The sequence below is a fragment of the Cavia porcellus genome, unplaced genomic scaffold (genome assembly GCF_034190915.1).
Source record: "Cavia porcellus strain 051 isolate PalLab524CR breed Dunkin Hartley unplaced genomic scaffold, mCavPor4.1 scaffold_8, whole genome shotgun sequence".
NCBI classification, from domain to species: domain Eukaryota; kingdom Metazoa; phylum Chordata; class Mammalia; order Rodentia; family Caviidae; genus Cavia; species Cavia porcellus.
The window spans coordinates 32458862-32471765 of record NW_026947491.1 but is presented as its reverse complement, the minus strand read 5'-3'; the positions used below and the strand labels follow the sequence as shown (position 1 = coordinate 32471765).

At 32.3% G+C, this 12904-nt stretch overlaps 1 protein-coding gene across 4 annotated transcripts in view; it reads right to left on the bottom strand.

Annotated features, from left to right (window-relative positions):
• The window catches only part of Cntn1 (contactin 1), a 373034-nt gene that overhangs the window by 64126 nt on the left and 296004 nt on the right, over positions 1 to 12904 (bottom strand). For 3 of the 4 annotated variants that reach the window (XM_063254557.1, XM_013159444.3, XM_063254558.1), the window contains one exon: positions 2150 to 2308. In XM_063254557.1, coding sequence (XP_063110627.1) covers positions 2150 to 2308 — 159 coding nt within the window. Of the gene's footprint in view, positions 1 to 2149; positions 2309 to 6238; positions 9819 to 12904 lie in introns of those variants that run through there. The other variant, XM_063254559.1, reaches the window with a different exon arrangement.

The following is a 12904-nucleotide window of genomic DNA, read 5'->3' as shown; positions in this document are numbered from 1 at the left end:
CTAAAAAAGGAAACTTAATCCAAGAGAAAGCAGGAAACAATGAAACATAGTAACAAAACAGTGAAACATTTGGAAATAATAATACAATGGCAGTTATAAATAAACTGTATCAATAATATTAAATACTAATGGATAACATAATTCAGTCAAAAGACAGATTATCAAACTGTTTCAAAAATAAAACCCATCTATAGTCTGTCAACAGAAAAATACTTTGTATTCAAAGACAGATAAGCTGAAAGAAACAAAATGGGAAAGTTATGTCATGAAGACAGGCAGTGGAAGGTAGGCATGGCTGTCCTCACATCGGAGGTGTTCCATTTCAAACAACTTCCACCACATTCTTCCCTTTTTCTCTTTTGCAGGCCTGACCACATGACTCCCGGCATATTTTAATTGTTTGCTTGTGGGCATCAGTCCTATTAGAACGTAAGCTCCTTGATGAAGCCATCTACATCAGGGCTTGGCATACTTGAGTGCATAAGAAATATCTAACGAATGAGCTCCATGGGACTGGTATAGCTGCTGGGGACAGGACAATTACTAAAACAAAGCCTTCAACCTTTGGAACTCAGTTTCTAGTGGATGTTTTAAAATGAGATGCTTTTTGACTGAGCTGCATAGAAAACATACACAAGTAACTGATGAAAATGACTAATTAGTTTACCTTTTTCAGATTCAAACCAAATTTTAACCATTTGTTTGTTTATTTCATTTTATTTCCCTGTATCTATAATCAGTGTCCATAGATAGATTTCTGTTACCCATAGTTTCATCATATTGTGCTTATCAGCTTATCATTCTTTTTAGAAAAGTAGGAACTTCCCATATTTTAAAGTTATTAAACATCTAAAAGGTCTTTAAAATTATTTTATAGATTTTTGACTAATAGCATCTGATTTTGTCTAGCATATTTGGAAATAATTCTTGTAACTGAAAGCACTATATCATGAAATATTTCTCTTGAACTTTATACCCTTATGTGGAGAATTATTTGACACTAAGGTAGAGCCTATACCTTTGAAGCAAATGTTAAATAAATGAGCTCAATGGGACTGATATAGTTGCTGGGGGCAGAATAATTAGTAAAACAAAACCTTCAGTGTTTGGAACTCAATTTCTATGGGATGTTTTAAAATGAGATGCTTTTTGACTGAGCTGCATTTCCTTTGGGAGGAAAAATATCAAATACATATAAATCTCAATTAAATTATCATAGCAATACAACAAAATTCTAGTATCTTAAGAAAAAGTTAATGAAAGAGAAAAAGTTTGAAGCAGAGGTTGTTTGGGGTTTTTTTAAGTTATTGAAAGGGAGAAATGTCTTATTTACCACTCATTGTTTATTTCATTTCTGGTAACAAATGAGAGAAGATATGTCTACTTCTCTTCTTTACATAGCTAAAAAAGGGGGGGGGGGACAGCTTCAAATGTTTTAAAAATATTATAAAACTGACAGACATAAACAGTTATTTTACCAAAAAACCCTTCTATCTTCTTTGAAGTTACAGATGACCATATTGTAATGTGTCATGTTCTAAACTAGTCATAAAGAGCAAAGGTTAAGTATCCACTTACTGTTTATTTTTCCTGATCAACTTGTAGACAATCTTAAGAAAAGAAAAAGACTGAAAGATTTAAAATGTTTTTAAAAAGTTTTTGAGGAAATTCTGTCGAGGTGAGATGATTTACAAATAAAACGTTTTAAGGGTTAAGCTTTGAAAGTTTAATATTTATGATCAGTGTGGCTTTTTATGATACAGAAATGTATAGCACCTATATAAATGGATGGGTTATACTGTTATGTATACAATTTCTAACACATTGACTTCCCAAAGGCATTTCTGTTAGCAAATCTGTAGTTAGCATTATCTGTAGTTCAAATAAGAAACCCTATGGACATTTGTTTCTTTTCCTGAAACAGATTTAGATAATCTGCTTCCACTGTAGATTCAAAGTGATTAAACATTTAAACTCTGTGCAACTTTCTCACTACCAAGAAATAGATGGAATATTAAAACAAAAATGTTTTAAAATAGCAAAGTATTTAAAAGTAGAAAATGAACTTCTAAAATTTCATGTTTTAATTCTTCATTTAAAATGTTCACATGAAACTTTGAAACAGATTAATCATGCAAAGAAAACACACCTGTTTTTGCATCTTTCCAGTCATCCGAAAGAATAGTCTTGGTCTGGATAGTGTATTTAGAGATAGGACTGTGATTGTCTGAACCACGACTCCAAGTTAGTGCCACAGAAGTGGCTCTAATATCCTCTATTCTCAGACCACCTGGAGGACCTGGGGGGCCTGGAATGAAAGTTGGGGTAATCAATCAATGAGTTTCAAATAGTGAATTGCATATACATTAGAATACAAAAAAGCCTCCTTACCATGAATCCCAGCAACATTTTTATAATATGATCATTGTTGTTATAGTATTTCTTTTAAATATAGAACATAACAATAAAAACATCATTTGTGGTTTTCAGTGAGTTAGAGTATTTTGTATGTCTCCTTTTGAGACGCAGATAAATGCTGGCATTAATAAATAGTGTAATCATTCAGGATGCATATGATAATCTTTGGAATATGACATTTGACATCAACAAAGCTTGATATAGGTGACAGCACAGAGCAATTGAATAAATGCTTGCTGACTGCATGAATCAGGTATAACAGCATAATTCAGTCTAGATATGACAATACTCGGTCATATTTTTTTCATTCTATCCAAAATAGAACTACCTTTTTTATAACCCTAAATCCTACAGTAGTAACCCTAATGACGAAGCAGTAATCTATCTCATTCAGAATGGACTCATTTTATGAATAAATCTGAATAGTAAGATTTCTTGATATTTATAGCAATAAAAACAATATTGAAAGAAGTATTTTTACTTTTGTAAAATATTGAAAACAATCAACAACTAGAGATTTGCCATGAATGCTCTGAAAACATTACGTTATACTAATGAGTCTTGAGCAGAAGAAATCTTATTGCAGAACATGAAATAAACTTTAAAGTAGGCTTTCATAAATGTTTTACAGATCAGTGACATAGTTATTTACTTATTTTCTGAACTGAGGTCATTGTGCTGAGCAGAGAAGTTGAAAAGACACATAAAACACAGCTTTGGGGTTTTGAGCAGCTTTTTATCTTGGGAAAATGTGAAATGGACCAGCAAACCAGTAAGTATAAAGAAAAAGTAGCAGACAAAAAAAAAAAAAAAAAAAAAAAAAGAAAGAAAGAAAGAAAAAAGACAAGTAGCAGATGCCATCATAATGCTACACAAGATACCTGTATTTTGCATCATGTTTTCTTCCATGTCAAATGAGGGGGAAAGTATTTGAAGTGATAAAGCAGCATCTAGTGCTCACCATGTTAAGGAAACATTGTCAGAAATGTCAGAAAACAAATGTCAGGAAACACCATCCCTTATTTTATTTGCCCCAGAAAGGAAATCATTCTCTAAAAACATCCTATTGAATATAGCAATCCATCAGATTCAGTTAAGTCACATTTTTATTTTTGGGACAATGAATTTAGTGCTGAAGAATATGTCATCTTTTAACTGAAAATAAATACTATTCTAATTTTTTAGTGGATGAATTGATCAGCCTAAATGACTTTTTTCTCACCATATGGGCTTTGGTTTTTACAAGGGTATAGGCAATACACCAAACCTTCAGCAATTTCCTTATAGTTAGCCCCAAGAAAGAAAAGAATCTGAAGGTAAACAAACATATCATTTCTAATATAAAATAACACAAGACACAGCTATTGACTGTAGTAAATTTTATTATGTAGAAATGTATCACATATGCATATAATAAAGGTAAATAAACTTTCATGAATTTTTCACTATCATAGTATACTTACACTGTACCATTGTAATTATTTGATGTTAAATAATTGAAAACAGACACATTAAGAATGTAGATCATATTTGATATTTAGGAAGAACACATTGCATTTTTCAGACATAAAAACTATGTTGAAATGCAGTGAACACTGTTGATCAGAACCAAGAAACTCATTACGTCACATAAAGCAGCAGCTCAATACAATTACTGAGTGGCAATTTCAGAGTATTAAAATAAAAAATTAGAGATGTAAACTAAAATAAATAATTTTAGCAGGAAGATAATCTTTTAAAATTTAGACATTCAGACACTTTTTCAAAGAATAAAGGATATGACATTTGAAAATGTTAAGGGGAATTTAAGAAAAAATTATCATAGATAAGTGTTTAACCACTACAACGTAAATTATTCCCCTGCTTTATACTTTGATGTTCTTGGAGCTGAAATGCACATTATTTTCACAAAGACTATATTAAAGCTGCAAATTTTTGTGCATTTTCTGGGACAGTGTATGCGTAATAATTTTATTTCAATAGTTGTCTGTTTATTGAAAAGTAATATTATCCTATAAAACATTTATATTATGACATATAATTATTTTTTATTTTTTCCTTGAATATAAGTCTGGCATATAGTGGAATCTTAATAAATATTTGATAACTATGTCTATATAAAAATTTATTGCAGTTACCCCTCAGTTATATAAACATCATGGTCATCTGTAGTACAATCTTCATTCTCACACTTTCCTTGGAATACAATGTCATCACAAAGAGGGGGAATTCAGACGACAAATGAAAAGAGCCAAGCAAGAATTTGAGATTCCAAGGGAGCAAGGAAGAATTTGAGTTACAATAAGATTGATTTTAAGTTTTATGTCTCTGGTTTGTCTTGGTCTAATATCTTAAATTTACTAAGATTTCATTCTTCATCTGTAAACAGAAGTAATATAAGTTGGCTATATTGGATTGTTGTTAAGATTAAGTTAACATCCTGGAAAAATGCAGTGCTAGGTCTGGTCATAGGAAACCCTTGGTAAACTTTAATTATTAGAAATATTAATGTCACTATTCCTATAGGAATTTTCTAGGTGTTTTATGTACTTGGCAGTCATAATTATTAGCGTTTGTCAATCATTGTCATGGACCTTTCACCTGATTGCTCATTTACCATTTGTCACTGGAAAAAAAGCAATGACTTCAGAAATAATGTTTTCTCGTAAATCTGATGGAGGTGAAGAAAAGTCTGGAAAGAGAAGACACTCAAGCACATCCTCAGGAGTCAGGATGTGACCAAATTGGGACAGTAACTTCAGAGACAGACATGGACAGCTGAGTCCAAATCATGCACCTGAGAGCATGTCCCAGAAGGAAGGCTTTCAAGAGTGGATCCTAATGTGAGTTACTGTTTTCTTCCTTTTGTGAGAATGTTTTAATTCAAAGTGGAGACATGATAGAAAAAAAATAATGAGGCTACTGGTTGTTTAAGACAAAGAAAGGTATTTAGGAACTGACAACTGTTTTGTTTCTGTCAATGAAAAGATAATATATAATTCAGACTTACAGTTCCTTTTTAAATCCTTAATAAATGCTGGGGAAAACAAAAGAAAATGAACCTGTGCCATGCAACTCATTTCATGATTACTTTGCTAATATCTCTTCAGGGTCTTTCCGGATTTTCCCCATCATGAAGCTAATGTGGTAAGAGCATTACTGTCATGAAACAAACTGCTCAGACACCAGGGGTCTTAGGAATTGGACCTGCTTTAAAATTCATGCATATGGTAGATGAAAAATTATTTTAGTCTTCTACTTTTTCTTTCTTTAATTTTAATTACTAAGAATTTCAGGCCAAAGATTTAGCTCAGTGGCATAAAGGCCTGCCTGGCAAGCACATGGCTGTGAGTTCGATCTCTAGTAACTAAAAAAAAAAAAAAGAATTTCAGGTGGGGAGAATAAAAGAAATATTTCCGACTAGTCTTGGCAAAGTCATTTTCTCACTGTTTCTTATCACTATTAAATAACTAGCTAATTGGGATGAGGAGAAAAAGAGAAAGTATTAAGACAGAGTAAGAAGTTATTTATAGCATGTTTTTGTTTTCATGTTTGTTTTCCGCTTTCTTGTACATGGTTTTATCTTCATCACTCATTACTATCCCCTTCCTCCCACCTCATATCCTGAAGTTTCTAAAACTATATCACCTATATTCATAGATCATTTACCTACAAAATCTGTAGGTGTTTTTACCTGATACTTCCAGATGTTGCCAAAATGTCATCATGAAAGGCCATCACTAATTGTGTTAGGTCTTTTCAGCTGCTGAATTCCTCTTTCATAAAATACACAAAATTCAGTGATTTTTTTTTATCTTCCTTTCCTATTCAAACTCACAGTGTCCTTTTGCTGCCTTTCTTTGGCCTGTCTTTTGTATTGCCCAGGCAAAGGCTGTCACATGAACTATTCCTCTTTTTCTACATTTATTGCATATCTCTTACAGTTGCTGCTTTCCAACAATAATTATTTCTATCTGGTTTTACATGGCCTCTGAGAGAGAGTTGATTAAAAGTGTTGCATAGGGCATCCCCTACAGAGTATAAATAGTGGACCTACGTCCTTGGTAGTGTTATTTCTACACTGTAGAGCCTTTAAACTCAGCTAAAAGGAGTCTACAGTAATTGCTAAGACCAGTTTCTGCCATTTTTTTAAACCTAAAAAGGTCTTGAATTATAATCCTCCTCTATCAACTGTGGTTCAGTATAGATTCTCATTGGTCACATTTGTATTTTTCCTTTAAATTTTTCTTGGTTTTGAACTGTTTTAGTATTAAACCATGAGTTATCAGCAGATGATAGAAATAGTTCAATGTTTTAGTAGAGCACACACTCCTGAGCTCATGAAGTCAATTCTGTGTGCTTCATGAAAACATGCTAAGTATAGAGAGATTATCAGGAGTGGCAGTGGCAGAAGGCAGAGTCTGAACAAGACACAGGGCTTTCTGGGATTAGAGGCCTCAAGAGAGAAAATGTCTGTGCACAGATTCAGATCATGCAGTTCCACTGTGTAGGTCTGGAAAGGTCTTACAAAGAACAGTGTACACTGTTCATAGCTTTTAAAACCTACATTATATCTGTTAATGAATATTAGCATATCTCCCATTTATAAATCATACTCACTACATCTCCCACTTTTCTTCCCTGTAGAACTAGATGCTGGACCCAGGACCTTTGCACTGAGCTACACCCATTTTAAATTATTCTTTTCACGAGATAGGATTTTGCTAAGTCAGTTACTTGTCCAGGCTGGATTTGTGATCCTCCTGCCTCAGCCTTCCATATTGTTCGGAATATGGGCATTTACCACCTCACCCTGAGATTTGTGAAATCTCATTTTCCTGATCACCAAAATTTTTTATAAGTTTTGTTAATATTTTTAGAAGAAAAAGCTTTGCATGAATGAAAGATATATATTATTTCCACTTGGGTTTCATTTATGTAAAATAATGAAAATACAGCAACATACAAAGAAAATCAGTTCAAACATCTGTGGAAAGGTAGTGGGAAAATATATTTTAAGTGATTATTCACACATTATAAATTGATCATATTTTCTCAATCAATAAAACATTGACATTTTTGATAAATTAAATTGGAAAGGAAATTTGTAATTCAAACTCCCTAAGATTCAGAGGAACATACAGCAGCTATGAATATACTTCAGGCTTCACTTAAATTGGTGATGCTACTGAGCAGTAGCCCAATGCTATTGTCTTCCTTTAAACATTATAGCTAAATTTCCAAACAGCTAGAGTGGAAGAACCCACCACTGCCCACTGGTCTTTTCGGGCAAGCTTCACATACCCTGCTCTTCAATCACAAACCTTATAGAACCCTGTTTTGCATTAAGGAGGAAAGACACTGTTATTCTCTTTTCCAAAGTTAATGCTCCAGTAATTAAAAGCAAAGCACTACATAAAATCTCCTACTCTTCAATGCTTACTTTTACAAGCATTTACAATTTATCACTTTTACAAAATGATAAATGCTAATGAAAAGTTTGAACATGGTAACAAATGAAAACTATTTCAAAGCTAACTATGCTCCTTTTTCAAATAAAACAATTTCATATGAAAGTGGCTGAGAGAGAATATCAGTAATATCAGCAATGTGTTTTCTTTACTCAGATAAGGGAGTTGAAGTTCCTTTAATGTTACAGGTATTATCTTGCCTTGAAAATTAGTTAAAACAATTGCTCTATAATAATTCTATAAAATAAACATCAGTGTTGTTTGATCATATTGATTCTTGAACCTATGCTAAGACAAAACTAAATATTAAACATATCTACCATGTGATAAGAGTTTGGTAGTTTTCTTAACCTCTGACATTAATAAAAGTGAACTTAACTCCTAATGAAAAATGACAACAAGGTGAATGTTAGGTAGATATATCAGGATTTTTTTATTTGATACTGATGTAGTTTAAATAAGAATGTTATCCCTTCCCCAGTTACCAACTATGATAATTATGTTTTATTTTTTATTTTTTTTCCTTTCCAAACTTGTAAATTCCTATCTGGTCTTGGTAATTTAATTTTAGATATGAACTATGTAGGAAGATGCCCGTAATGATGACTCACTCATATACATGTTTCCATGGTGATGTTTACAGATACTTAAAAACATCAATTCTCAATAAGATCATTTCCATTATCTTATTAAACTAGAAATTGATCTGGATTACATGCCTAAATTCTAAGTTAGTTCTTTCAGGGATTGAAACTAAAACTAAAATATATAAAAGATGGAACTACGTAATGTCTTCAAACAACGATATTTATTCCTTGAAAATGACTATTTTTAAAATAAAATAGTGTAAGTAATGATTTAAGAATCAAATTCATAGCCCTCAAAGGCTTCCTGAGGATTCTTCCAACCACAGATGAAGTTGTTGGAATTACTAAATGAGAAGTATCTCATATCTAAATATAAAATCATCTGAGAAGAACAAAATTATTTCTTGTGAAAGAACAAGAATTTTGAGCATAAGAAAGAAAAGAAAGCAATTTCAAACAGTGAAACTTAAGCAATCCCAGAATTACACACATTTCAGTTTTAATCCCCCACTTATGCCAAAATCATTCCAATAAAACTTTCAATCTTCTTTCCAAATGCAAAGACAAGAAGGCTGATGGCAGGAGTTAACAAATTTAATGTGAATGTGTATTGTTAGTGGTTCCGCCAATCTTCGGGTAATTCTCACGCTGACATGGTGTTTCCGTACACATACTGACCATGTGCATTTCCCAATCCCAGGGATTGTTCAGAGACCTTTAGGGTCAAGATCTGGCTTCCACTGTTTACTGTTACATTTCACCCCTTTCCACTAAGGAATATGAATACACTATGATTCAAAGGCAGCTGGAATATTGTACCTTTTAGCTTACATCCTATTTGACAGCAACATTGTTCATTACCTGCTTGAATAAATCAAACAGTTCATGCAGCAGTGAAAATACTATTGTGCTATAACTCACGAGTTCTCCATACAATTTTCAAATAATATTCTACCATATATAATTTTAAAGCAAAACAGGACAGGAAACTACAGAACTTTCACTTGGCAGTATATGTATGATGCACTGGGTTAGTTCATTAGGCATAGTTTTCAGGGATTAGTGAAGCTGTATAATTATGTTTTTAAAACTCTTTCTGGCCAAAAATATGTTTAGAAGTTTCAAAATGGAAAACATCCTCTAAGAGCTAGGCTGCGGCAGAATAAAATGCAGAAGCTATGAAATGGAATTAATTAGTCAAATCTAGTATAATATGTTACAAAAATAAAGAAGGATTTCACACAAATGGTGAGTGTCAACGGTCACCAGGTTGGAGGCAGGCTTGCACACACGGGGAGAGAGGGATCCACCAAGTTTTTCTCTCCATCTTTTCTGTTTTTACCTGCAAGAGGAAAGATCAACGCTGAAGGGAGGGTGCATGTCCAGCTCTGGGCAGGAAGCCATCATCTTTGGGTGTTCTAGATGTTTTCTTGACAGGCAAGCTGAAACCATGAATACAGAGTGCTATCTTCTACTCTGAGGGCAGCAGTCCAGCGGAACAAAGGCAGAAGTAACAAGCTTTCCCCTAATAGAACCTCTTTCCCTGCTAAGTAGTAACTTTCCAAAGAACAGGAGTTCTAACTGGAGTCCTTCAACACACACAACACACACACACACACACACACACACACACAAACACACAAACACACACACACACACACACACAATAATGATCACTCAAAACAACTCAGAAAGACAGAACTTTTGGATTTTTTTAATTTCATTCTTTTTGGTATAAGACTACCCAATAAAGTATATGCTTATGTCTTCAAGACTTTAAAAAAAAATTCTGAAGCTAAAATTAAGCAATAGTTTGTAAAAGGTAATCAATACTTGGGGTTGGATGTCATGAGAGCTTATATCCGGGTAATATTACTTTTCATGTTTACCCCTATATATTAATAGCAAAGTAGATGACAAGAAAGGAAAATATTTATCAATAGTTGCCATAACTAATGTGTCATTTATAACTATTAAATATTTACTTTCATAAGAATGGAATCTGAAGATTATAGGAAAAAACTCACTAGCCTAAAACCACAGGTTTTTAACTAGATACATGATCTATGTTTGCCTAATACTAAAGGCCATAGCCTTTCCATTATAACATGCAGATCTTTTAAAAATTGTACATATTTATTAATATATTGCATTATTTTAGAAAATTGTATAATGGACAGATGATCATGAAGCACCTTATTTTTATTTGCTTAGATGCAAAATATAATTCAGGACTTATTCTAGATTCCAGAGGCCTGGTGTGGCTGATGGCAAGGGGATAGTGGCAATGGGAAGCCCGCCTACAAAAGACACCAGCAGACAGAATTGCAGTTTTAAAACTTGAAAGGGCAGACTTGACAAAAATTATACATTGTAAAATACTTATTTATGAAAGGTATTTTATATCACTAAGCCTTTTCTTTGTTATTTTCCCAGTAAAAAAGCTAAAGAGTTTTCATCTTCTTTTAATAAAATGAACTAAAAAGAGATGATATTAATGAACCTAATGTTAAATAACCTAAAATTATATTCTACTTTCTAACTTGCCTTGGAATCATCAATGACTCAAAGCTTTTTGGGGCGGAATGTATTAATTTGATAGACTAAATAATATATACCAACAGTGATAGAAAAATATAATAAAATTACATTGTCTGATTTCTGCATTTGGAGAAGTTAAAAACTGACAAGAAAAAAGTTTAGATAATTAAGTTTGAAGCATTGATATTAGTCCAAACTCTATCTTTATATGTCATAATTGAAGTTGCTTAAATTTTCTCTGCTAATGAAATTTATATCAGGGGGCTGGAGATTTAGCTCAGCGGCATAAGCGCCTGCTTTGCAAGCGGGCAGTCATGAGTTCGATCCCCGGTACCGATGAAAAGCAAAAAGACGGAAAAAAATTTAAAAAAAAAAAAAAGGAAATTTATATCAAAGTCTTATAGCTATGTACATTGTAATCGAAGATATTTAAAATTTTTGAATGAACTATTTTTAATATATAAGAATCACAAATTGTTTTAAAAAATCACAAAACACATCAAAATTTTAATTAACGATTTTCAGGCCAAAGAGTGCACTTTAAAATTAAGCTTCAGAGATACTTGCTCCATTTTTTTGTTTCACTGTTATAACTGTATGAGGTTATCTAGATGAAGGAAACATGTTTTCAGTTACTATAGCTTCCCCTTATTAGGTCAGCCATAAGTTTTCTATAGGCACAACTAAAATTGCAAAGTCTATTATTGGTGACTTCTCATAGAGTAAACATTTCTCACTGTAGTAGAAAAAGACTGAGATTTAATTGTTCTACATTGATGATTTTATGTTGTTGAAAATATCCAAATTAATTTTTGTTATATTGTGCTACGATAACCAAGCTGCACCGCTGATGTTATATCTGAAATCAGACTATAGATTCTAAACTTGCTCAAGTAGCTGCTGTATGACCTTGGGCAAATAACCTGTTCTGGGACTCAGTTTCTTCTGTGTATAAAGAGTTGGTAATAACATTTGTCTCATAAAACTATCTGCTGAATAGTGTCTTTAGTAAATATCTTTATGTAATAAATACATATGATACACAATGTTTCATTTTTATAGACTATAAAATTACAATACTGACATTTCATATATTAAATTATTTTTTTTAAATTTTACATTATAATCTGTCTTTCCATTGCATAAATATTTGAGTTGCAAAAATATTTGTCAACAAATCAAAATTATTTTCAAAATATAAACTAATTGCTATTAATTTATAAGAACTTTTAGATGTATTATTTGTATATGCTCTCAAACACTGACATATTTTGCTTAATTTTGGATTTATCTTGGTGGTAAATACACACAGATGTATAAATCTATATGGAGTACTTCCGTGGACAATCTAGAGGCTCAGAGTGCTTATTAATCCTGTAATGCTTTCCTCCCTTCCCATGAAATGAAATAAAGAAGCAGCAAATTGATTATTATTTTAAAATGCCATGGATAAAAATCAACAGCACAAAAGAAAAAAATTCCAGTTTATCAAAATCTGATCAGTTTGATTACAGGACAAAAAGCCAGAAGTAATCAATTTACATTCAATGTACTATACATTGAGAAATACAATTTCAAATCATTGATAGTCTTTAGACTCAGTAGCAACTGGAAAAGTGGTTATTTTTACCACTTTGGGTTTTTCTTTGAAAACAGAACTATTAAGTTCTAACTTTGAAGCCATCTACCATTTTCTAAATTCTGTGTTTATTATAACCAGATATGCAATTCAGCTCAATATTTCAGCTTTAGTATATAATAATTATGGAGAAATGGTTCCTAATAGCTTTTCTTTGACCTGAATTTGATTTGAAAAAGGAAGAGGAATGCTTCATTTCTGGGTAGGCTTTGCTATTAATAGCTTTATTACTGTGGTTTAGTGCAGGG